At 34.9% G+C, this 27,158-nt stretch overlaps 1 protein-coding gene and 1 long non-coding RNA gene across 24 annotated transcripts in view; one reads left to right on the top strand and one right to left on the bottom strand.

Moving 5' to 3' along the window:
* Positions 1–27,158, top strand: part of RIMS1 (regulating synaptic membrane exocytosis 1) — a 492,346-nt gene that overhangs the window by 187,137 nt on the left and 278,051 nt on the right. For all 23 annotated transcript variants that reach the window (XM_021937444.2, XM_009205504.4, XM_031667173.1 and 20 more), the window contains exons 3-4: positions 17,386–17,599; positions 20,375–20,386. In XM_021937444.2, coding sequence (XP_021793136.2) covers positions 17,386–17,599; positions 20,375–20,386 — 226 coding nt within the window. The remainder of the gene's footprint in view (positions 1–17,385; positions 17,600–20,374; positions 20,387–27,158) is intronic.
* The window catches only part of LOC116275304, a 34,425-nt gene continuing 14,438 nt past the window's right edge, over positions 7,172–27,158 (bottom strand). Inside the window, exon 3 of the long non-coding RNA XR_004184317.1 lies at positions 7,172–7,254. This is a non-coding gene — a long non-coding RNA (uncharacterized LOC116275304). The remainder of the gene's footprint in view (positions 7,255–27,158) is intronic.

Here is a 27,158-nt window from a genome sequence, read left to right on the forward strand (position 1 = left end):
TATATCTGTAAACACATACACACAGATACACATGCATACCCAAGCACTGTACATACTAAACATTTAACATATTTGAGGAAGTTAACTTTATCACATCACAGTTCACATTTGTGTAACTTCCTAAGAAAAGGTGAAATCTACTACAAAACAAACAGAAAAAGATGATTTAAAAAGCCCTTAAGAGTTGGAGCTATTTTTATTCCTTCATAGAGCCTGCATTCTAATAACCATTTAATATAACCTCTACCTTGATTTGTACATGGACTAAAAAGGTGTGACCACTGGGGCTTGGCACTGAAGCAAGAAGAAACAAAAAAAGGGTTGAAGGAACATGACTTACATAAGATTTCCAGACGTGAGATTACTGTGTATTCAGATTCCCTACACAATGTTAATAGCACATATAAAATAACTAAAATTTCTGGGAACTTTAAAGCTGTTTGATGTATCAAGCAGGGTCTACCTTCACGTTACAGTGATTGCCAGGTTTTAGATGCTGGGTAGGTGTCAGGTGGGTACTTCATTCATGATGCCAATAGAGTGTCAAGTAAACATGGATTTTCTGACTATGAGATAATATATTATCGTACTTCTGCATCCTCTTCCAATTATGAGACACAGTTTTCTTTGATGTCACTCAGGCTCGGAAAGTTGAACACCCTTCACTTGGTGTGATTTGGCAATAATTGTCTTTGATGCTGAGAAAACATGCACAGTATGAAATAGAAAAATGCAGCTGGGTGAGGTGGGTCATGCCTGTAATCCCAGCATTTTGGGAGGCCAAGGCAGGAGGATCAGTTGAATCCAGGAGTTGGAGACCAGCCTGGGTAACATAGTGAGACCCTGTCCCTACAAAAAATGTAAAAATTAGCCAGGCATGGTGGGGCATGCCTGTAGTCCCAGCTACTTGGGAGGCTGACATGGGAGGATTGCCTGAGCCAGCGACTGAGGCTACAGTGAGCTGTGATTGTGTCACTGCACTCCAGCCTGCGTAACAGACAGAGACTCTGTCTCAAAATTCAATCAATCAATAAAATAAAATAGAAAAATGCAACCTGATAATCGTGTTTTTAAAAACAAAACAGGGGCTGGGCACGGTGGCTCACTCTTGTAATGCCAACACTTTGGGAGGCTGAGGCAGGAGGATCACTTGGGGCCAGAAGTTCAAGACCAGCCTGGCCAACATGGTAAAATCCTGCCTTTACTAAAAAAAAAAAAAAAAAAATACAGAAATTAGCCAGGCATGGTGGCAGGTGCCTGTAATCCCAGCTACTTGGGAGGCTGAGGCAGGGGAATCACTGGAACCTGGGAGGCAGAGGTTGCAGTGAGCCGAGATCATGCCACTGCACTCCAACCTGGGCGACATAGTGCGACTCCATCCCAAAAATAAAATAAAATACAAAACAAAATACATAACAGTCATGAACATAAAATATGCTTGCCTACACAGACTCTGGGAGAACTAAAGCAAGGTAGAAGGAAGATGTATCTGAGCACTCCCCACCTCCACTATCAGAGCTATGGTCCAGACTTCTATTGTTTGTAAACTGGATTATTGCCAGGCCTCCTGACTGGAGTCTCAGCTTTCCTCCTTGCTGTCTTCTATTACAAACATAAGAGCCAGAGGGAGCATATGAAAATGTCAGTCCAGTTATCTGATTCCTCCACTCAGACTCTTCCAGTGACTTCCCATTCACCCAGAGTAAAAGCCAAATCCCTATGACGGTGAAGAAAGCTCACATAACGTGTGTACCCTCTTCCTCCTCTGCCTTTGCTCAGTCCTTCCCCACCACAGGGGCCCACTCGCTTTGCCTCAGCCTCACTAGGTGGGCTCCCACTTCAGGCCTTTCACACTTGCTGCATCCTCTACCAAGCCCCGATCTCCGTAATGTGCTCCCTCACCTCCTTCAGTTCTTTGCTCAGATTTCATCTTTTGGTGAAGCCTTTTCTAACTGCCTTACTTAAACTTTAAAAAGCAGGGAAATCAGTAGTAACAAAATGTTACTTAGCATTCGAAGTCCTCAGATGATGATACAATATGAATTTCAATTTAAATAGCTACAGTATTTTCAGTATGCTAAGTTTAACCGTAAGAAGGGCAAAGGGCAGTACAACTTAAAGAGTCAAGGGACAAGTAGATTTCTCCTTAGAATCACAGGGTTTCTTTCCTGGGCTACTGCACTGAATAGCTTTCAGTTCAATTGAACTCTAAATATTTACCAATTGCCTGTTATAAGGGACCTGATGCAGGGGTTAGTGAATTGGATAAGAAGGCATGAAACCCAGATTTTAAGGTTAAGATGATTCATCAGAGGGGATTACTCAAATACTCAAAAGAAATGACCAAAAATATATAAAATAGGGTGTTGCTCATAAGTGAAGTATAGCAAAGTGTTTTCATTTTGACCGATTGCTACAAAATCAATAGAACTGTTGACTTGGAATTAGATTGTGATTTGATTGTATCATGACAGTGACAAAAACTGCAAGATTTTCTGTCCAGGGTTCTGACAGTCTATTGAATTAAATGTGGTTCAAATTCAAAGTACCTTGATATTATTCACAGTTTTTCATAGATGGTGCAATATTAGGAAAGGTAAAATAACTGCTCCTAGCTTTGTGTGCACTGTGATTAGTGAAAGCATTATGATACGTTTTTTTTTAGTATCTAAATATACCATACCATAAAACGGTAAGTTTTAAAAATAGACTTGATTATTACCAAGCAGTGGTTGGTGAGAGTAGAAGAAGTTGTCTGGAGTTGATTAAACAATGGTAGGGGTTCTGGGTTACATGAAACAGATATAGAATACATCTGTATTTGTATAAATTAAAAATTCTTCTGATATTCTCTGGAATTTTATATTCTACATTAGCAGTAATATTTGAATTATTTGTTTTATGATCTCTCTTTCATAGATATAAAAGAACTTAAGTTATTTACAACACCTGTTATATTATTTAGATGATAGTTAGGTTTTATATGCATATTAACAATGTATTTTAATTAAATGATGAAAACAGATGTCATCATTAGCAAATGTAATGGGAAGAAAATTACATCTTGTCACTTACCTTGAAATGCACTCCAGAATGCATTAGAAAATACTGTACCTAATGATAGTTGGCTAATTCAGTACACTGTGCAAGTAAAATTCAGGAAGCTTGTATTCCTCTGCTTTTAAAAGTGAAAAAGAGCAAGTCTTTTTGGAATAAACTTTTTATTACCAAGCTATTCAACTTAAGCTTTAGAAATAGAATATTTGATGGCACTGCTTTCAAGAATCTGGACTCAATCTATATATTTTATGTCATAATTCTAGATCCTATTTATGTATTTCAATCCATTGAGTAATGTTACACTTCACAGGACCATAATAGAAGTTTTATCTGATTTTTGTTCACTCTTTTCTCTATACATTATAAAATAGCTAATATTTTACTGAGTACTTACTATTGTCTCCACCTCCCTAAGTACTTTGCACATACATATTAGCCATTTTAATCCTCACAACAACCCCACAGTAGGTGGGCATTATTATACTCATTTTACAGAGGAAGAGGTGGAGTCTTTGCATGTTAAATAACTTGCCAGGTCAGAAGCTAATAAGAGGGAGAGCCCAGGAAAGTTTTGAACCCAGGAAATTTGGCCCTAGAACCACTGGGCTCTGCTTTTTTCTCAAGTATTGGCACACACGGAGATTAAATCTAAAACCAAGAAATATGCTTGTGCATTCACTTCTTGGGGTCAAGAAGCAAGTAATACACTTTCCTTCTACACTCAGAGTAGGAGCAGTATATCTTCGTTATCCCCTCACTAGGGATAAGTGGGTGTTCAGAACCTCTGAACAGACAAGAGAGAAATGTCACAGGTGGCCACATAGAGACCCTGGTAACCAGATGGGTGAGCACAAACTTTACCAACAGAAGAATTTGTCCAGGGAGATGAAGTCATTAGATGTTCTGGAAATTAGGGGACATTGCACTTCTCATTTATTCCCTTGTGGCTCTGTGATTTCTGAGAAACAAAGCAGCTTGAAGAGCTTTATAGGACCATTGAGGTTTTAAAGGAATTATTCTGATCAAATATTAAAAATGTAAGGTAATACTTTGTCAAAGTAACATTGAAAGCCCCTTTCCCTTAACTAACACATGCCTGAACATAGTTTATCATCTAAAAGAAGAAAAGGCAACAAAATGTGGTTAACTCACTAATAAGAAGGATACATTCGATGTTTGTAAATTTATCAGACATTAAACATGAAAAGGAAAACAAGTCTTTCACATTAAAATTTTTCTGTATATCATTCATTCACCAAGTATTTCAGAGCATTGGAAATATTTGTGATTCAGGCAATTTACGTTTATCAGTGCAGTGATAATACTAATGATAATATTCTTTTTATAAATATCAGATTTTTAGAATCTCCTTTCTTTTTGTTTGTTTGTTTGTTTGTTTGTTTGTTGTGAATCAGCAATGACCATAAAAATGCCAAAAAAAATTTCAGACAAAATTACACATGTTCCACTAGTGGTTGTATTTTCTGGAGTTTCCACAAAACGGATTTTACTTGTGGGTTCCTTTTTCACTCTGACTTCCATCTTACAAGATGACCTTTTTTCCCCTCACTAGTGGTCTATTGATAGATCATCCAAGCCACTCATACTAATCCCCATCTGCCAGGAAATCCTGCCAGTCATCACTGCCTCCCAAAGTTATCAGCTAAGTGTACTCAGAAACTTAAAAGCAAAGTACTCTGTTTCCCTCATGTATTATCTATGTCTACGTATAATAATAATAGCTAATATTTATTGAGCTTTTACCATAGGCTAGACACGGTGCTAAGCACTTTACATTGATTATCTCAATTAACCCTCTCAACAATCTTACAAAGTTGCTATTATTATCACCAGTTCATAAATGAGGAGACTGAGGAACAGAGTTTAAATAACTTCTTCATGGTCATGAAGCTAGGAAATAGAACTAGATTTGATCCTGACCACACCAGGCTCACACTTATGTCTGAACTATTATATTTAATTCCTTCCAAAAAGTGTCCCGTTGTATAATGTCAGTGGGTTGGTTTTTTCCCTCCTTATAGTAACATAACAAAGCAATTCTGGTGAAGATAGTTGACAATACAGCAAAGGCAGTGTTTACAGTGGGTTGTGCATTGCAGAAGATGCAAGCATGAATTGGTTACCTAACACTTTGGCTTGCTCATATGTGTAGACATCACTGTCTTCTAAATTGCCAACACATGGTGTTTGCTCTTTATGCATTAGGTAGGTTGGCATGATCACGTGACACATTCTGGAAACGTTTGCATGGAGTATGATTAGACCTATTTAATATCAGTTGATTACATATCTGTTATATAGATGATCCCAATATTACCTATTAAGATTATTTCCTTAAAACTTACCTTCATTCCTTTTAAAAATTATATTCCTAATTCATATCCTACTTTATGATTTCTCATAATTTTACTTGATTTTCTTCTCTTCAGTTGTACTGTGAATGAAATAACTTGTTTGCCAAAATATTAAAATGACCCTTTCTTGAACCAGGTTTTCAGTTTCAGACCTCTGATATATCTCTAATATTAGAAAGCAGTAATATTGTTCCACAATATCTAGAAACAGTATTTCTAGGACCTAACATATGAACCTTCTACACATGCAGTACCTCACAGCATTCAGGAACACAGTGAAAGTATTTATTGGGAGATGGAGTGCAGCAGAAAACTTAAATCTATGCTAGTGGGCTTCCATGTCCTCAGATGTCTTCATTTAATGCTTACTCAGGAGTGGCCTCCTATGGTAAATTGAAAATGGAATTAAAAATAAATGCTTGACTGAAGTAATAGACTATACAACACAAATAGCTAATCATCAGTTATGCTCTTATTTTTCGTAAGTGTCATCTCTCAGTGCTTTCAGAACACTGTGGGATGCTGATTGGATGAACTTCATTTTTAACAATGCTAAATGGAGGACCATAAAAACTACCAACAATAGAAAAATATACAAAAACCCTTAATATATAATATTTTAAAAGGTTATGTAGAATGATAGTCCTCCACAAAAGAGCAGAAGTTGCAACATTTTATAAATTTTTCTTTTGTTCTTTTTCAGCCACCTCTGAAAACACATTTTCCTAGTAACTCAAATCTCCTGCTGATTGTACTAATTTTTTTTTTTTTTTAACACGTAAGATGTTTTAAAAAGTAATTTAAGTAACTGTGACAGAATTGAATGCAAAAATAAAAAGCTTTAGTGCCATCTGCTGGATATTTGCAATAAGAAAAAAGTATATTCATTTTAAACTAAAGACCAAACGTGTTTTTAAGATACAAACTGATAATTTGTTGAACTGTAGTAATTTTCAAAAATTACTCAATAACATCGGGGGTAAATTTCTGAATTACTGAGATATTTAGAATATTGCCTCTGAAGCAACCTATGTTTAAGCCTGTGTACAAAACACTATGATGCTTTTTAAAACTCACAAATGTGCACATTTCTTTGAGTCATAAAATTGTAAGTTTTAAACAATGATGATTATCAGGTTAAATATGTGTATATACCATAATATTAAATTATTCAGCATATTTCCAGAGGGGTAGTGCCCCAGATTTTGCATTTACGCTTAAAATTTCATTGGGATGATTATTTTTATGATGTGAAATGACAGATCTGTGAAAAAATTGCCTTCATCTTCAAGTTTATTCTTAATGTTTGCAGTCTCCGCCACATGGTGGTCTCTGGATAATTTGCACCAGAACTACTAAAAAAGCTTCTTCCTGGAATTTATCCCAAACCTACTGAATCAGAAGCTCTGTAGGTTCGTCCAAAAATTTGCATTTTAACAAACCCTTTAGATAATTCTGATGCATATTAAGTTTGAGGATACCAAGGAAACCCCTCTTACAAAGCAATAACTTTCCATTCCTTTAGCCATAATTAAAATTAGCATTCTGACAATAGAATGGTGTAGTGGAAAGTTTGAAATAGAGGACCTAATTATCACCAACCATTTTACTAGCCTTATGTAAGGCACATAAAGCATGTCCCTAAATGTTCCCATTTATAAAATGAGGAAATTGTACCCTCTAATCTTCAGAGTTTCTTCTCCTGTGTCTGTATTTTCCCAAATATTTTCATTTTACACTGGGTTTTGGAATCCTTCCTTTATCTTGTCTCACTCTAAGAAAAGTGTTTAAACGATGTCATAGTGATGAACCCCAAGTCCTGGCAAAGAAGAAAACCATCGTTTTAAGCTTGTACAACTAGATTTCTTAAATTTCAGCAGTGATTCACAAAAAGAGTTGAAGCAGACAACAAAGGCAAATGGTAGAATAATACATAGTTCTTCCAAAAGAGAGCCTGTATGCTCATATCTAGAATAGCGTATTATATCCTTACAGCTGGTGTTAAGTGAAAAATTCACCTAAGTAAATTTATATTAGTAAAGTATTGATAAGTTTTGATGATACTTGGTAAGGGTTCAAGCTATGAAAGGAAGTTCAAAGCTGAAGGAAAAATACACTGCTGTAAAAGCGATTTCATCTGAGTTACATATGTTTGCAATTGCAGTCACTTCCTTTTGCAGGATACTATGCATATGCCTGACACCTGTAAACAACTTGTATTTATAATAAGAATATCAGGTAATAAAATAATTGAAACTCAAAACCTTCTTATGCTACTTTCTTTGTACTCCCGGAGCCTTAAGGAGTGTGGGTTGTGCAACAGACCTCAATGTATGTTTGTTGAATTGATGTTTGGAAGATTCTACTGTGTTTGACAAATAGCTAGAAAGTTTAATTTTATTGTAGTGTAAGATGTATGAGAAAACGTATGTGAGAGATTCTAATAGATAAGAAAGTGGGGACCTTGTACCACAGGATGAGAAATTGAACTACCTCAGAGATGATATTTAATCAGTAGATTGACATGATTGGTTCCATTTATTAGGAAGATCATTCAGGCAGTATGAAAGATGCACTAGAATGACGGAATCCATCGGCAGGAAGCCTAGTTAGAAAGCTAATGAAATAATCCGAGCTAAGAATAATGAAGGCCTTCATTCACATGGGATAGATTTGTGCTGTTCATCAAATCACTACGGAAAGAAGGAGGTTTTTTGTTTGTTAGATTGTATATGTACCTTGTATCTCAGTCCAAGTTTTACGTTGATTTACTGTCCCTGCAGCTTTTTAACCAGATAAAATGAACTAGACAGACACGCGTACATATATCCACAAAGTTTGTAGGAAAAAAAGGGATTAAAAATTTAAAAATTGCAAACTTTATTTCTCAACATAAGATCTATGAAGTTCAAGACACTTTTATAACCCTTGATACTAGCCATTTAGGAATTCAATTTAGGACTGTAAGGTAGATGCCTAATGATTGCCTATCAAAACTCTGGCAGAATTGCCCTTGTTTGATGAGAGAAATGAGCAAGAACATTGTCATGGTGGAGAAGGACTCTCAGATGGCACTTCCCTGGGACTTTTTCTACTAAAGATTGGCTAACTTTATCAAAACACTGTCATAATAAGCAGATGTCATCATTCCTTGGTCCCCCAGAAAGTGAGCAAGCAAAATGGCTTGAGCATCCCAAGAAACTGTTGCCATGACATTTGCTTTTGACTGGTCTGCTTTTACTTTGACTGGACCACTTCCACCTCTTGAAGGCCATTCTTTTGATTGTGTTTTGTTTTCAGGATCATACTGGTAAAGCCATGTTTCATCTACTGTTAGAATTCTTCAAATAAATGCTTTAGCATATTTATCCTATTTTAAAATTTCCATTGAAAGCTCTGCTCTTCTCTGCAGCTGATCTGGGTGCAATGGTTTTGGCACCCATCAAATGGAAAGTTTGGTCAACTTTAATTTTCCAGTCAAAAATGTGTAAGCTGAACCAATTGAGATGTCTATGGTGCTGGCTACTATTTCTGCTGTTAATTGTCAGTACCCTTCAATTAGGGTATGAACAAAATGATTTTTTTCCTCACAAATTGATGTATGTGGTCTGCTACTGCAGGCTTCATCTTCAGCATCATCTCATTCCTTCTAAAAATGAGTTATCCATTTGTAAACTGATGATTTATTTGGAACATTGTCTGATAAATTTTTCATAAAGCATCAGTGATTTCACCATTCTTCTGCCCAAACTTCACTTGAATTAATTTTTATTTATTTTATTTTGTTTTGTTTTGTTTTATTTTTTTGAGATGGAGCCTCACTCTTGTCCCCCAGGCTGGAGTACAATGGCACTATCTTGGCTCACTACAACCTTTGCCTCCCAGGTTCAAGTGATTCTCCTGCCTCAGCCTTCCGAGTAGCTGGGACTACAGGCACCTGCCACCATACCTGGCTGATTTTTTGTAATTTTTAGTAGGGATGGGGTTTAACCATGTTGGCCAGGCTCCAGGCTGGTCTCGAACTCCTGACCTTGGGTAATCCACCTGCCTCGGCCTCCCAAAGTGCTGGGATTACAGACGTGAGCCACCGTGCCCGGTCACTTGAAATTTCATGTTTGTTCTTGCTTCAATTTTAGAGGAATTCGTGTTGCTCTCATAGGAGCTCTTTTCAAACTTATGTTTTATCCTTCTTAGTGCCTCGAACTGTTAATAGATACTTTTCAGACATGTTATAACAAGTTAGTATAAGTTCATTTTGGTGCAAGAAACTTTTGGAATCTATGCATAGCTTTTTAGTAATACTCATTTTCTGTGAACTTTTTGAAGACCCCTCATATAAGTAATTTGCTTGGGGAACTGAATCTATTTTTTAAAATTTCCTGGTGGTGGTGAAATGCTTTCCATAGTAATGTGTGCTTAGTGTATGATGAAGAAAAAGAGAGGGAGGAAGAGGAGAGAAACGAAGAGAGGGAAGGAGAGGTGAGGGGAGCAGAAGGAAAGGAGGGAAGGAGAGGGAGGGGAGAGAGATAAAATGGAAAATGAATGGGAAAGGGAGATCTTAGGTATTGTTCACCCATGGTACAGTGGAAGGAATTAAGCAATTTGACATAGATTAGAGGTTTGTAGCTGAAGTGGAAGACTGACCCTCACAATATATATTTCAAAATCATTTTAGGAAGTCTTATGAAAAAAGTAGAAATCTGAAAACTGAATTACATAGACTCTCCTGCAGCTAGAATCCCTGATGTAATTTAGGTTCCATCAGTCGAATGTGCTTGCATGAGATTTGAATGGAAACTGAATTAGATGCAGAGCCGAAACAACATACTGGGCATGATTTTCCTGGGATCTCCTGATGTGGCTCTGGTGGTGGCTTCTAGATCAGAATACCTTAGCAGAGGTGGTAGGACAGTAGCACCAGCCATTTGGACAGTGGCTTTCTGATTTCTGCAGCTTTCTGATTGAGCAGCTTTGTTATTTTTGTTTTGTTTTGTTTTTTTGTATTCGACAGGATCTCACCCTGTCACCCAGGCTGGAGTGCAGTGGCATGATCATGGCTCACTGTAGCCTTGACCTCTGAGGCTCAAACAATCCTCCCACGTCAGCCTCCTGAGTAGCTGGGTCTGCAGACATGCACCACCATGCCTGGCTAATATATTTTTAAATTTTTTTATAGAGATTGGGTCTAGCTTTGTTGTCCAAGCATTTCTCAAATTCCTAGGCTCAAGTGATTCTCTCACCTTGGCCTCTCAAAGTGCTGGAATTACTGGCATGTGCCACTGTGCTTGGCCTGATGGTGGAACTTTGAGGAGTTAGCTTGTGATCTTGTTTTGAAGGGCATTCCAAGAGACCAATCCAAGACACCACAACCATCCCTCTTCCAACTGTTTTGTAGCAGAAAACCCCATTATTTAACATTTTGGTCAAAAAGACTGTGCTGTTTATTATTTTCTACTCAACTCTGACACAAGAAGCCACTATTTGCAAACATCATTAAAAAAAAAACAATAGTGACCCTTGAAATTTTGTGAAATTTTACAGCTCCTCTATTATGGAGTGAAATCAAAAAGGCAGTTTCACTAAAAGGAGGACAGTTGTGTTGTCGGGACAAGAAAGAGTTTTTTAACTGTACAACTATATGACTTACTGTCCTTCTTTGACCCTGGTACATGCTGTCATAAACTGCTAATTTATATTTATGTATAACTTACTTTCTAAACAGATTATTCATTGAAGTCAAGAACTGTGAATTTATGTTCAACAGTATAGTGTGATGTCAAAATGTGTATAAACAAGCCTCCAACCTACTAGACTAGAAAAACATTGAATTTCAGACATTATTAGGGCTCCCTCTTGGACAACCCCATGTTTTTTGGAGGCTCTTAATCAGTCCATCATTCTCAGAACAACTCTCCTGCCTTTAATATCCATGCCACTAACCCCATAAGGCCTTGGTGGTGCCTATGTGCTAAGGTTGACGAAGGGAACACATGGTGGATGGTACTGATCTGTTTTCTGTGCCAAGGGCGACAAGGGAAACAGAGGCCATGCTTATTGTTTTCAGCACCCATGCCCCTACGCCAATGTATACACATCCTAAAGCAATCCTCCATTTGGGAGTACTGCATGCAAACTATCCTGGCCTCTGCCCTGCTTTTATCTCAGAGAAAGCCCTCACCTGCTCTTAGAACCTGCCACTTGGAGTTTTAAAACTTTAAAATGATAGCTTCCATCCTTTCCTCCTCTGGAAAAATCCAGTTCTATTTGCCTAGACCTCATAAAAGAAAGCCAGGAAGAAAGGTAGAAGTTTCTGCTAGATTCTCATTTCTTTGGGAATGGGAGAAGAAAAAATTCAAAACAGAAAAATGTGAATTGCTGCGCTAATTAGAAAGATTTCTCTACATTCCACTATTACTATTTACTTGTTCAACAAATACTTATTAATTTGTGCAAATGTCATCAATAATTGCTTGTTTAAATTATTTATTTTGCATTGATCACATGATATTTAGCTTTTGAGACATTTACAGAATGATATTTAGGTTTTTAGGCATTCATCTTTGTTTCTTTCAAAATATATACTATTAGTCACCCAAACAACTTGTTTATAAATTAAATTTTAGAGTTTCTTGAATTGAATGTACAATTATTAAAATAATGCAACAATTATTATATAGTAAAACAATGAAAAAAAATCATATCCTAGGAGAAAGTTTCAGTATCACTGCTTTTCTTTTGATAGCATTGTGTATTTTATAATACTCTCCATTTTCCATATGGATAATTTAAATCTGTGATTTGCGATTATATATTTTGTCAACCTCACTAGTCAATAAGAATATATTGTTAACTCTAAAATTGAAGTGTACAAATAAATTTCACAAAAAGCTTTTACATTTGCAGTCCCACATTTACTATAAGACCATATAATAAAATATGTATTTCCATTTATTATTCATAATAGAACACTGTCACAAATTTGATATAGATTAAAGCATTAAAACATCAGATACAAAAAATAAATATGCTGTTTATGGTTTCACTACCAGTATCTTGCTTCCAAAGGCATATTTTATTATGAGGACAGCATCTTGACAGCATGAGATATCAGAGTAATGTAAGGGGAATATGAATTGAGAAAAGGGCATTAAGGTTGTATTTTAAGAGAACAATTTAATAGAGTAGTGCAGGTTATGGAGTAGGTAGAGATTTATGATGGAGGAGGAATTCTTCCTTCCATCCTCCTGGCCTCCCTTTGCCTCCTCCCCCTTCCTCCTTCCTCCTTCCACCCCTCCTCCTTCCTTCCTTCCTTCCTTCCTTCCTTCCTTCCTTCCTTCCTTCCTTCCTTCCTTCCATGTCTGTAGCTAAGGAGCATCCAGGAAGAAGTTGGAGAATGATGGGGACTCCATGGCTTTTTCTTCCAGAGTAGAATATATAATCCATTCTAAAGTAAAGGAAAAAACCCAGAAAGAAAATACTCAAGATCAAGAGAAAAAGCACTTTTCTTCCTTCTATAATTTACTGGGATGTCTATACTAGTAGTTTAAACAAGGACTGCTGCTGAAAACGAAAAAGGAATTTCTAAATTTCTAAAGCACATGAGAGGAAGGCATAGATGGGTAAAGTTCACCAAGGGCCAGCATTCAGAAGGATGTGATTCCTTGTAGAGTTTGGAGTGATGACTGTGTGAATGGCCTCATCAACTTTGGGAGGAAGCACTTGGTGAAAAGCTGCCCCAGGTCACTTAGGTATGTCCCTCTGGGAGAAGAACACTGTCCCCTGGTGGCTGTCTTCCTTAGGACCTACTCCAAGATCCCCCATGGAGAAAGTGAGAAGCTAGAGATCTCACTGTCATACCTCAGTGGGGAAGTCTCATCCAACCAGCTCATTTGCCATGACCAACTAGAAAAGGAACAGTTGCTGCCTACCCACCTGTCACAGCCAGGAGACCTTCAATTCTATGTAGCCCTGATTTGTTGTTCAATGCTATTTGATGAGCTAGAAATGAATCTTTTTCTTTCTAATATTAAATTGTTCATACATACAAAACAGTATTATAAAACATATATGTAAGGTGTAAACAAAAAGTAAAACCTACGTCATGTAACCCCTCCTCCACCAGCTTAAGAAATAAAATGATTTTAGTACTTTTGAAGCCCAGAGTTTGGGAAAAGTTTAGATATGTGTTAAGCATATGTGTGTGTGTGTGTGTGTGTGTGTGTGTATAAAAGCATGTGTATGTATACGTATATACATATATACACACACACAGAGAGAACTCAACAAGATTAACAAGTGAGTTTAATCTACTGTATAGATACACATATGTTATATGCAATTAAGTTTATAATTGTCATGTAAAAAATAAAATGAATACTTTTTAATAGAAGTTTACACTCTGTAGTAATGCTTTTAAATTTAAGTTCTATACCAGTTTTTGTTTGTTTGCTTTTCTGTTTGTTTTTCTTAATAATTCCCTGGGATCTCTTTTTTCTATCCTTTTATTTCAAACATTCTGTGCCTTTATGTTTTGGGTATATCGCTTCAGAACTTCATTTAGTTGGATTTTAAAAATCTAATGTGATGATCTTTGTCTTTTGATGATGCTTCTTTTAATATATAATACTTGTGATTCCTCATGTGTTAGATTTTTTTTTTTACCATTTCATACTGTCATAATTAATTGTTCTGCTTTGTTTATGTTTATGTATTTATTTATTTTAATTCTTATCTTCTTTGGGTTGACTTTTTTCTCATTCCATATTTTGTCCGCTACTGGTTTGGATATCATGCACTCTATTTCAATTATTTTTGGTGAATACCTAACTAAAATTTTATTTTCAATCACTTGTACAAGAGTTAAAACTGAAGTTCTTGGTCACAGAACCTAGTACATGTTTCTAGCATCTGCTTCAGAGATATGTTACTTTTCTGAATTACTGCTTCTCTTTCATTTTTGTCCTTTGAGAATTTTGCATACTTTCTCTCCAGCTCAAATGTACATTAAAAGTTATATTTTTAAATATTACACCCAGAATTTTCAATGTTTTGTGAAGTAGGGTGTATTAGGATATTTTGTCCTCAATATGAACTTGTTTGTAAATTGTATGGATTTTTTTTCTCAAAACAGACTAAGAAAAGTAATACGTATATGTATAAATTTTCCATTCAGCAAATATGAGAAGTATATGTCTGAACTGTTTGCTAAACTGTGGACTTCTAATATTGTTTACTGTTTGATAGAAGAGAGGTGTTAAGTACAGAAATAGCAATAAAACATAGTAAAAATATCAAATGGTCTATAAGTGACCCAGATGAAATGCTATGAGATTGTAATAGAGTAAGGTTTTCTCTCAGTGGTCAGTGCCCTGCATGTATATATTGTACAAAGATTTCCTGAAACAAGTTCCCTTTTGATTGGGTCATATAAAATTCCTTTATGTTTGAATTTAAAAACACGCAGAGGCTTTGGTTTTCAAGCCATTATATCTTAGCATAAAGCACATACTAATCTGGAATTGACAAACTGCTTTATGGGCAAAATCTGGACTACTATCTATTTTTGTAAATAAAGTTTCACTGGAGCATATTTACATTCATTCATTTACATACTATCTGTGGCTACTTTCCTGCTACAGCAGAAATGAGCAGTTGCAAAAGAAACTACGTGACCCTCAAAGTCTAAAATATTTACAATCTGCCTTTTTTTCCGAAAAGTTTGCCAACACCCGTACTCCATCATGTTCTATATTTTAGAATAAGTTTATAGGGAAACTTTCCTTAGCCTAGTTTTCGCCTTCTCATTTATATTTACTTAAATGGATTTGATTTGGTAGTTCTCACAATAAGTATTTATTTATGTACTCCCTCTATGCTTGGAGTTTCCTTGGTTAGAAATATTTCCTTGCTCCCATTCCTTAATTATTATTATTATTATTATTATTATTTTAATATTTTTTTTCTTTTTTTTTTTGATGGAGTCTCGCGCTGTCACCCAGGCTGGAGTGCAGTGGCACGATCTCGGCTCAGTGCAAGCTCAGCCTCCCGGGTTCACGCCATTCTCCTGCCTCAGCCACCCAAGTAGCTGGGACTACAGGCGCCCGCCACCACGTCCGGCTAAATTTTGTATTTTCAGTAGAGTCGGGGTTTCACCGTGTTAGTCAGGATGGTCTCAATCTCCTGACCTCGTGGTCCGCCCGCCTCGGCCTCCCAAAGTGCTGGGATTACAGGCATGAGCCACTGCGTCCAGCCCTTCCTTAAAATTATTTTCTTTAGTGGAAGAAGTAAGATTGTCACTGCAATTTTACATGATAACTTTTGAAATAACAAATGCCCACACTTGTTTTCTACTAACTTGACCCTAGTTTTTATACTTAAAATATAAAAACATCAACGTATCAAATAACTCTTCAATAAATTGACCAGGTATTCTTGCATTCATTAAATGAAATAACACATATATTCCTTTGTAAAGTGAAATTAGCTGGCCTTTTAATTGGGAAATATTTCAGATCCTAAACTACACTGTTATGTGCTGGTGCTTGTATGTTTGCTTTAATTATTGGAATTAAATAGAAAAGGTGTCAGCTGGCAAAACTGCAAAGGGATTTGAGAATTTTTAAGGTAATCACAGAAGTTCTGCTTAAGAACTATTACGGTTAAAAAGAAAATATAATGAAGTCTCAATACCTCAAACACTGCAGTACCTGGACCTAACTTATTTGATTCTATTTCCAGGGAGTATCAGTTCCTCACAGTTATCTTAGATTGAGAACATCAGACTAACTGCCTGAATTAACAAAAGCATCCGTGTACTCTGTGTTCTAGGGAATACTCAAGTCTGGAAAACTAGCTCAGATACCCAGATGAATTTGAGCAGGAGTCCCTCTTTTGGCAAAATAGCCAATAACTATTGGCTAGGCTCAGGACAACTCTCAGTTCTCATTTTCAAAACCAAGACATCCTTCCACTGGGGGATTCACTGGATGTTCTTGTGTTCTATTCAGAACAGCAAACAGTTCTATTTATAGAGATTTAAGATTGGAATTTGAACTGATGGTGATGGGAGGAGACTTTAATCACATTAAATGTGAACATTCTAATGGGAAGTTTCCCAAGACAACTTTAGCTGTCCCCACAGACGGTAGTTAATCAGGAGTGGTTGCTAGCAAGCTTCATACATATTACCTGGTTAAAATAATGAAAAATTGGACTGTGTAAAAATCTGCATGTCTACAAGGTAAGATTTAGAACTTTTAGTGTGAACTGGAAGAACTAGGAACTCAAATATAATGCAAAAGCTAACATTCTGTGTAATGTATTAAATTAGATACTTGATGCCAAATAGGTAAGTAGCTTCCAGGAATGGGGGCAAAGGAATCTATTTTGTAGAAGACAGATTGCCCAGCAACATAGTCTAAAACAATATTTTTCAAAGTATGCATCATGCTCAAATACTGGGTCATGGAATCAATTTACTGTGACAAACTTATTTTTGAATTATATTCAGTATTAAAGTTAGAATAGGATAGAAAATATTGGAGCACATCGTATGTATTTAGGCTAAATATTTTGTGTAATTTTTGTTTCAGTTATATGCACACATGCCTGTAGTTGTAAAGTGTTAAGCTCTCAGTTGAAATATTTTGAAAAATCTGAAAGAAACAGAGGCAGGGAATAGCTACACAAATTTCACTGCTGGCGATAAACAGTGCTTATATAGATTCTACATACACATAGTTCAGTGCTAATGAGCAAAACTGGGATTATGGAATCATGCTAATACATATCCTACCTTTGAAGGTAAGGTTAGTGGGGAAAATAGCTTGTATGTTTTGCTTTAGTTCAAATAGCTATGCTTCCTTTTTGTTAGAAAAATTCCTTGTTTTGTTTGTTCTGGTTTTGTCTTCCACCATTTACTTAGTTTGCTACCATTTTCTCTTTTGCCTAGGAGATTGCATCAACAGTTTGAAAGCTATAAAGAACAAGTGAGAAAAATAGGGGAAGAAGCACGGCGTTACCAGGGCGAGCACAAAGACGATGCTCCAACTTGTGGAATCTGTCATAAAACAAAGTTTGCTGATGGGTGCGGTCATCTCTGCTCCTATTGTCGCACTAAGTTCTGTGCACGCTGCGGAGGCCGCGTGTCTCTACGGTCAAACAACGTGAGTATTCCATGAACATAAGGGGCGTTGTGAATGTGGATAAAAACTATTATGCCTTCCAAACATGAGAACACATGCATCTTAGAAAGCAGACATGTGCATAAACATACACATTAAAATTAACCTCCCTCATTTTGTTCATGTCCTTAATAAGGTAGTGGAATGCTGATGAAAATAATTCCTAAAAAGAAGTTACTTTATCTGTATTTCTTAATAAATGATTCCAATTCAAAACCAACAGATTACCTGTGAGAATGCATTTAGTTTTTGAAAAATGCAGTTAATGTAGATTTAATGTTATCATGAATTATAAAACTCTTGAAAGTTATGACCAATTATTTTTAAAAAGCTAATTACTTTTGATTTCTGTAACATTAGTGTTCAGATTGAATGCACGTGAAATGCAAAATAACTGGCAATGATTAGCCTCTATGAGAGTAAATTCAGATTTACTGACATGTTCCAAGCTTATTTCATGGAAATTATTTAGATATTTAAAGATGATTGAGATTTGCACTTCTCATTTTCTTCTCTATAAGATATATTCTCACCTGATGATGTTTCCTTATTTGGCTTAAAAAAGAGCTACTCCTCTTATGCCAGTACTTTAAATAAATGCAATTTTTGAAGCGTTAAGATGCTAATATGGTAGGAACCAATATTATTATTTATGAAATACTAGAGTAATTCTAATAAATATTTAGTTTAGAATACATTTTAATGTTATACTTTATCATATTCTCTAAAATAGTACAGTATAATTATTTATAGGGAAATCTGAGTTTTCTTTAATAGAGATCTGCAGCTTAATGTAGAACAGTTACAAGTATGTAGCTAATGAATTCCCAGTGTTTCTGTAAAGAATTTGTCATATTATCTAATCATTAATAGATTATAATATAATACAAGGTCATGTTTAAAAATAACATGAAATCTTTAAGCCCTTTTGATATTTCTCTAATTTGCATATTACAGTTAAATTTAAAACAAATCTCCCAATAAACATTATATTCTTTAGTAGTCTAGTTGAGTTATAAGTCAGATATTCTAAAATTTATTCCACTGGACTTAAGACACTGAGTATCATATATCTATCTATCTATCTATCTATCTATCTTGAGACAGAGTCTTGCTCTGTCACCCAGGCTGGAGTGCAGTGGTGCTCGGCTCACTGTAAACTCCACCTCCTGGATTGAAGTGATTCTCCCACCTCAGCCTCCCGAGTAGCTGGGATTATAGGTGCCCGCCACCACACCTGGCTAATTTTTGTATTTTTAGTAGACACAGAGTTTCACCATGTTGACCAGGCTGGTTTCGAACTCCTGACCTCAGGTGATGCGCCTGTCTTGGCTTCCCAAAGGGCTGGGATTACAGGTGTGAGCCATTGTGCCTGGCTGATCGATATATCTTATACTTTAAGACGAGACTGTTACTATCTCTGTGGCTTTAGGAAGATAATGAACTTCTCTGAACAGTTTCTTTACTATGAAAACTAGATAGTAATATTTACCTTGTATGGTTATGAAATTTTAATAAAAATAATTAAAATCTAGATCTTTATGATATGTATATTTAATCTTTCTTTAGGGTCCCATTCTTACGACTGCATAAGTTTTATTTTCCTCTCCTAATAGTGATTTGTTATAAGCCATCCTCATATGCCACCTTACAGGCTTTCTAAAATAAGCTTGGGTAGTAAGGTTGTATCTGGCACATAGAAAGTATGTAAGATCTATTTGTTAACTTCCCCTTCTATAGTGCTCTTTAATACACTATTTTGAAATACATTCTTACAGGTAAAACTTGGAGGCAACATCAAAATATTTAACAACCCATGTGGTAAGGACACTGTTCAGTCCGAAAAGATGCTGGCAGTGAACAATGAGGTGCAGATCAGCTAAGTGCTAGTGCTAGCTAAGCACCCACAACTGTTAAATGCTTTTAACTTCCCATTAGAGGTTTGAGACAAGTCAATAGCAATACAGTTAATGATTGATATATTAAAGTCATCAGGTCTTAAAAAGGAGAGGGTGTTTAAAGAAAATTGAGCTAGGAGGTACTTACGCTTTAGAGAGGACACTCAGGCCTAGTGTAGTTCATCTTTACTAAACCCAACCAATCTTTAAAAAATATTTAAAGGAACAAAATAAAAGAAAGCACACATCTTAAGATATTTCAATTGGAACACAAGACAAAAACATTGTATACAGTTGTTTTTTTTCTATAACATAAATGTTGAAATGTGTAGCACAAATAAGTATTGCCGGTGGAATAGTTTATAGTCAAAATAGTTAGCATATTTCTCTTCCCATTTTTATTTATTACAAACATTTCTCATTCCTAGATTTTCCCAAGTTATGACTCTCAATATTTTAACAATAATTTGACAAAATTATTCATACAATTTTATGCATTTTAATAAAATATTTTTCAATAATAGGAAGACTACATGTGGTAGTGAATTAACCTTCTTTATGAAGAATATTTTAAATCTAGATTTACTAATCCAAGTTCTAAAATTTTAGGAAATTATTCTGCCTAACTCGTATCTAACGTATAGCAGGACCCATAATATGGGCATTTTCAATGAAGGATTGAACAATGACTAATTTTTAGGGAGAGTAAACATTTACTTTTCAAAATTGTTGTGCTTTAGTACTTTGAAGAAACACATAATTGTTTTCTTAAAGCCAATTTATTAATACATGGCTCAATTTTGTTTTTCTCTTCTTTTTCTTCTTTCTCTACCCTGCTTCCTTGGATGCTTTCCCAAAGGAGGACAAAGTGGTTAGAATCCATACTTTCTTTTCTAATATTTGTTCTTGTATTGTTGTGAACTTTATTAAGTGAATGTTGCACCTAGTGTTGTGAATAACTATATTTCACAAAGAAATTATATACTAGGAAGAGCTCATTTCCAGTTCTCATGAAAAAAAAAATGAACATTTAAGGCTATTACAGAGTTTGCTATTAATAGATGAAGTCTGGATAGTTTGAGTTCATGATGACAGTGAAATTTTAATATAATTTATATCATTGCAAGCTCATTTATCTGCTTAACTCTGAGTTTTGATGATTATTCCAACTACTTTCAGAAACAATAAATTCTAATGGGCTCTACCATTTTCAGCATGCAAAGGCAGGTGATTTGAAACTTTATTGTGGAAGGAATGGAAAGCACTTAGTAGAGGGAATGGATCAAATGCAAGTAAAGAGGCCAAAGTATAATCGGTTTTCTATAGAACACAAGTAGCAGAGTTGTCATATTGAACCACATTTTGCCTTTTTCTTCTCTCCTGTGCATGTGAATAACTTGTTAGGAGAGTAAAAGGTCACTTTTAACTCTTATCAGCTGTAGAAACCACAGAGGCTGTTTGTGCCTGGGAAGATAGGATCCAAGTAGACTCTTCAGTCAGCCTTTCCTTGGTATACATACTATACACCTTCATTTGGTGTAAATTACAACTTCCTCACAGCTCATTAATCTACGAATATGAGACTGAGACAATGAGTATTTCAGGTTCAATATATCAACTGAGCTGCCTTTGTTCAAAAATTGTATAGCTTATGTGATACCATGCAGTGCATAATTAGCAAGCATGACATTAAATTGAACATTAATCTGTGTTTTTAAACGTATGCTAGTATATGCTCATCAATTTTTTCTATGAAAAAGAAATAGAGTTGAAAAATCATATAGGGTAATCTATTTTTGCTACTTATTTTTGCCTGTGCCATTGATTGTATGTGGGATAATTTTAGGGGATATTATTATAATGCCAATTTTATCAATATTATTACTTTGGATGAGTCCACAGTCAAACGTGGGTAATTTTAAGTTCCTTTTAAAGAGTAAAAGTGTAAGTAAATAATGCTGACATTTAGGCAGATTTGGTGATGAAATTTAAACTGCTCTCCTGTAGGGCTGGCCAAACTCACTATCCCTTTGACAGCACTTCCCATAATGGTAGGTTATTTGTGCTTGTTATGATTATAGTGTAATGAGAATACAGGTGGGTTTTGTAGACTCAGACTAAAAATAGAGTGGAAAGACCTGTAAAATATAATCACTTTCAATTATTTTCTTCACTTTGGTTAGAATGCATACATCTATCAATTTATTTTTAAGTACTCTGTCATAATTTCTTTAAAAACCATTTTAGCCTATTGAAGGAGTTCAATGAATGACCTTTCTAGCCAAGGGAAACTGAAGCCACATTTTGTCTTAGCCATGTTAAAGAGCATAACTGACTATTAAATGAAATATTTCGTTGCCGGTTCTTTCCCTATTCCTCTGATCTCTTTTATTTTTTAGTAGAGAAATCATAATTTATATGTGTGTGGTGTTGGCATGGGTGGAAAGAGAAGAGAGATAAGGGTGAATAAAACTTTTCTAAAGGTAATCTTCATCTTGATCAATATAATAATAATAAATTCTACTTGATCTGTTAAATTGGTGAAGAGCTGTGATTAAAATAAAGGAGTATGTGATATGAAGTCCTAAGAATAGCTAATTTATAAATATTTCCTTTGTTAAGTCCAGCAAAAGTATTGTCATATTTTCCATATCAGCAATATTTTATTTTAAAACTTCATCCTCAGCCTAAATCATATCTAATAATAATTTGGAAGATTTTGTGTTTACTTGTAAAGAAAATTGCTGTCATAAAGAATGACTTTGTAATGGACATATGTAATGGTTGATAAAAGAAAATGATGTTGTCAAGTACATACTCTCATTGGCAAAATTATGATTATATTTTTTACTTCATTAAAAGCCCTCCTCGAAGCCTAAATATATAGCAATACTGTAAAATTTCCCATAGCCTGTTTAAACTACTTTTATCTTTGTTTTACTATTTGGTGGCAGAGGATTGAATTTAGATAGCTCTCTTGATAATATTTAACACTTTGCTGCTGTTAAGCCAACTGAATTGAGTCCTGCAAATTTAATTCCTTGGGGATTTCCCATAAATTTTCATCACTATTTTTTTTTAGTAGGGACGATTTGTTGATGACTATAGCAACTAAAATGAACTTGCTATGTTTCTAGTTAATCTATATTTTCAGAAAGAAAGTGTCAGGTTTTATAAGTTAAGATTATTCTACAATAAATGTTAGCATTACTCTGAAAAACAGAACCTTACTATTTTCTTATTCTTTCAAAATATGAAAGCTGAACATACCTACCTTTTAAGTATCACATATACAAAATAATTTTTATATCAAAGTAATAATAAGGCACTAAATTGACAAAGTTAAAATTTTCAACTAGTTTTTCATAACTATCCATTGATGTTTAAGACATCATACTAAATGATATGTTAGTAAATAAATATAATTTTATAGAAAGACTTATAAAAGGTGGGAATTGGCTTGGATGGGACAGGATGTTGGCTTGAATGGTACAGTGCCAACTGAATTTGAAGCTGGCTGTATTATAAGGTGATGTCTGTGGGATGGTTGATTCTTAACAGCTTAAAAAACATTACTCTCAGACTCAACTCTTTAAATACCAAAGTGATGATTTGTTTTTTCTCTGGCTAGCATTAAAGGCAACAAAGAATAATAACCATTTTAAAAATGATTTGCATGATTGCATTAAATATTTATTCTTATTATGAAAAGTCTTCTCAGAGTTATCCATATTTAGCTCTTGGCATGATGAAGCATATGATTCTAATTTACAACCTTCAATCTTTTGAAAAAGTTATTGTAAGAGTTTGCCTGGACCCACTTTTATGTTTTCTTCTTTTCATCTGAAAGTTTTGATAGATTTCTCTGTCAAAAGTTCTCTTTGAAATTCTTCCCAGAAAAATAACATAAGTCTGTATAGAAAGTTTATAAATATAGATAAATATATCAATAAGAAAAGTTTAGAATATATCTAGAGAACTTTCATTTGGCAGTTTGGGTGATTAAATTTCACAAGTTGTCTGGTTTTGCTGAGCTTATCCTAGAGAGGAATAAAACATCACATTGCAGAAACTTTTATGGAAGATAATTCAGAAAGCTGTGAATTTTTTATTACAAATCTATTTTTGAAATTTGCTAGCCTGTTTTTGAGATTTGCTAGCCTGTTTTAACATCTTGCATTCAGCATTACTATTCTTTAAACTTCATATGATTATTGCATATTGTGTATTATTGCATATTATCAAAGTCCTGGTTAGTCTTGGTTTTGTACCATCCTGCATCATCTTTTAGTACAGTTATAACATCTGTTTCAATAAATTATAATTTTTCAAATCAGTATTAAATAAGGATTCACAGTAGGACTATGGGAGCTGCTCAAGGGTATAGAAAAGTAGCCTTTTCTAGTGTAAGGAAAGGGCTATGGTAGAAACAACTTCCACAAAGCTAAGGACTATGGACAAAATTATTGATATTTTGGTGAACATACATTGTCAAATCTTATGTTTATGTATCTAGGAGTGGAATTACTGGGTCACATGAAAACTCTATGTTTATCCTTTTGCGAAACTGCCAAATTTTCCCCAAGCAGCTGCATAGCAGTAAATGGGGGTTTCAATTTCTCCACGTTTGTCAATGTTTGTTACTGTCTTTTTGATTAGGAGCCATCATACTGCATGGAAATGAAGTAGTCTCTCATTATGGTTATCATAAAACTTCTTTTAGCCAAAATTATCAAACTTGTTTGATATCTCCAATGATTTGGTTTGTGTGAACTTTTGTTAATACATAAAAATGCTTCTAGGTTACTAATTTCTTGAGAATGAGACTTTTAAAGACATAGTCAAAGTATTAGAAATTCGGTGTTTTCTTCTCTGGGGATTCTTTATTTCTCTAAATTAGAATTATATAGGTACTTATTAATATGTATAAGTCAATCTGAACAGGAACTCTGAAATTTAAGGTAACTTGGAATTTAATATCTGTCTGTCTGGACTAACTATCCCTAGGATGAAAAGTAAGAGATTTTTATGACCAGTTGAAATGACTAATTTTTAAGGTCACAAAGAGAACTAGCAGTTTCAGTTTTACCTCTCAGCCGTAGGTCCACGATTAACAGTGAAACTTAAGTGCCTACTTTAAAAGGCTATTCTTTCATGGTGCATAATGTATTTTCTCTAGTGAGTTTTCAGTAGCATTCAAACAGAGGCACATAAATACTGACAACCAGATTTTCTGTCATCTGCCACCCAACTTTCAATATACGCCTCATACCTGCCATCCAACAGATTTCATGGGCAGGGAGCCCCTGACCACTCCACTGCAGGTACCTATAATGGAGCTTCTGAACCATAGAGCTGGAAGTGGGGATAAGAAATGTTGGTAGCTGCTCATTCTGGGACTGATACTGTAGTCTTTGAGAACTGGGGAGAGAGAGAGAGCCCATGCACTTGGCTGTACCTACCAAGAATATAATTTCCATCTTGAGCATGGAGCAGAGAAGAAAGGAAGCTGGTTGTGGCTCAAGTCTCTTGGTGTTCTTATAAAAATTTAGTAGAGTTTCTTGAATAAATGTTTCTACATTTGCTGTATACACTTCAGACAATTTTCAGATACTTTAAATGGCTGTTTTTTAAAAATATAATAATAATTTTTATTAGTTATAGTGGTTTTGCTGGGAAGAAGGATCTGCAGAGGTCCTTACATTACCAGTCTGGAGCTACACAAATAGACTTTTCATAGTTTTGTGTTAATTCATCCATGCACTTATTTATTTATTGAGTTATTTACTTTTGAGAAAGGGTCTCACTCTATCACGCAGACTAGAGTGGCCGTGGCACAATCACAGTTCATGGCAACCTAAACCTCCCAGGCTCAAACCGTCTTTTCACCTCAGCCTTCTGAACAGCTAGGACCACAGGTGTGCCTGGCTAATTTTTTAAAAAACTTTTTTAAAGTTTTGTAGTTATAGGGACTTCCTGTGTTGCCCATGCTGGTCTCAAACTCCTGGGCTCAAGTGATACTCCTGCTTTGGCCTCCCAAAGTACTGGAATTACAAGTGTGAGCCACCACACCAGCCTTTTTATTCATTTTTTTATTCATTTATTTATTCATTTGTTGGCTTGCTGTCATCAGTAGTCTCATATATAATTATTTTTATTTCAAAATTACTATCTCATTATTTTCAATAAATGCATTTTGCCTGGTAATTCATGCCAAGATGCTCTCTTTCTGTTCATTTTAATATAAGTTATTTGTAGTCAAGAAAATTCAATTGCATTTCATCACTAAGCTTACATTTGTTTAATCAAGCAGCCACTAATATTAATTATTATAATTAAGAGTAAAGTCTATTCCTTGGGTTACATGAACTCATTCATTTATTCATTCATTCAGGGACTTTTAATGTAATTTTATTAAGATTACATTAGGTTAAAAAGTTAATACGCAACATAGATAAACACTTTCTTTTGCAAGTTTATTATTTAATAAATTCAGCTTAAAATGTGTATCTATATGCATATGTATACTTATCATATAACTATAATGCTATATTGATGCATAATAATTTTATGGAATGTTGTATTAAGGAATAAATAGAATTCCCTCAAATTTCCCCTTAGTGTTCGGGATGACAACTGTCTAGTAATTCAGCCAACACCCCACCAAACCTTTTAGTGCCAAAAGCATCTTGTGCCGATTGGCTTTTAAGCCACAAACCTACTAGACTATGACTCTTCCTCGTATTCTATTTATTAAAGCAGTTTTGAAGATATTTTTCAAATATGGGAAAATATGTTCTAAATTTATTAGTTTTGCAGTTACTTTAAAAACTTTAAAAATATGTTCTAAATCTTGTAATCATAACTTGAAATTAGATATGTAGATCTTAAAAAATCCTTGTTTTTATTTATGGCCTTACTAAGGCATTTAACAAATACATTTATTCATTGGCCAATTTATTTTGTTTTTGTATGTATATATATATATGCAATAGTTTTTTCATACATAAGCTTCAACAGCAAATGTTTTGTTTTCAGAAAGTAAGCCATTTGAATCACTTTATAATTGTGGAAAAATAATTTTGTGGATTTAATTTATGAACATCTTTATTATAAAAGACTTAATTTTTATAAAAATCAATCAAGTATTTTCATTGACCAATAAAGTGCTGTTACAGCAAATTATATGGGAAAGAGTAGAAAACTAAATCTTTCTTGGAGAAAATAATATGCCTCATGACTCTTCAACTACTTCTACGGAATTTGAAAATGTCCATGTCTTTTAAACTACATAGAAACACAGAAGACCAACAATGTCAGTCATTGAGCCAATGTGCAGTTATAATGTTTTTCAACACAAGCTAAAACAGGAATGACAATCACAAGGAGAAGATGCACTTAATGGACAGTATCAGAGAAGTTTCTAGGTAGGGCAGTAAGTCAAGCCTCAGATCGGTAGTTGGGATTTTTCTTGTTTTGTTTGTTGCTGTTTTTATTGTTTGTTTGTTTATTTTAATTTTAGACATGGTTAAAACTTGCATTACGGCCGGGCACAGTGGCTCACGCCTGTAATCCCAGCACTTTGGGAGGCCGAGGTGGGCGGATCACAGGGTCAGGAGATCGAGACCATCCTGGCTAAGACG

Source organism: Papio anubis, chromosome 6 (genome assembly GCF_008728515.1).
Source record: "Papio anubis isolate 15944 chromosome 6, Panubis1.0, whole genome shotgun sequence".
Classification (NCBI taxonomy): domain Eukaryota; kingdom Metazoa; phylum Chordata; class Mammalia; order Primates; family Cercopithecidae; genus Papio; species Papio anubis.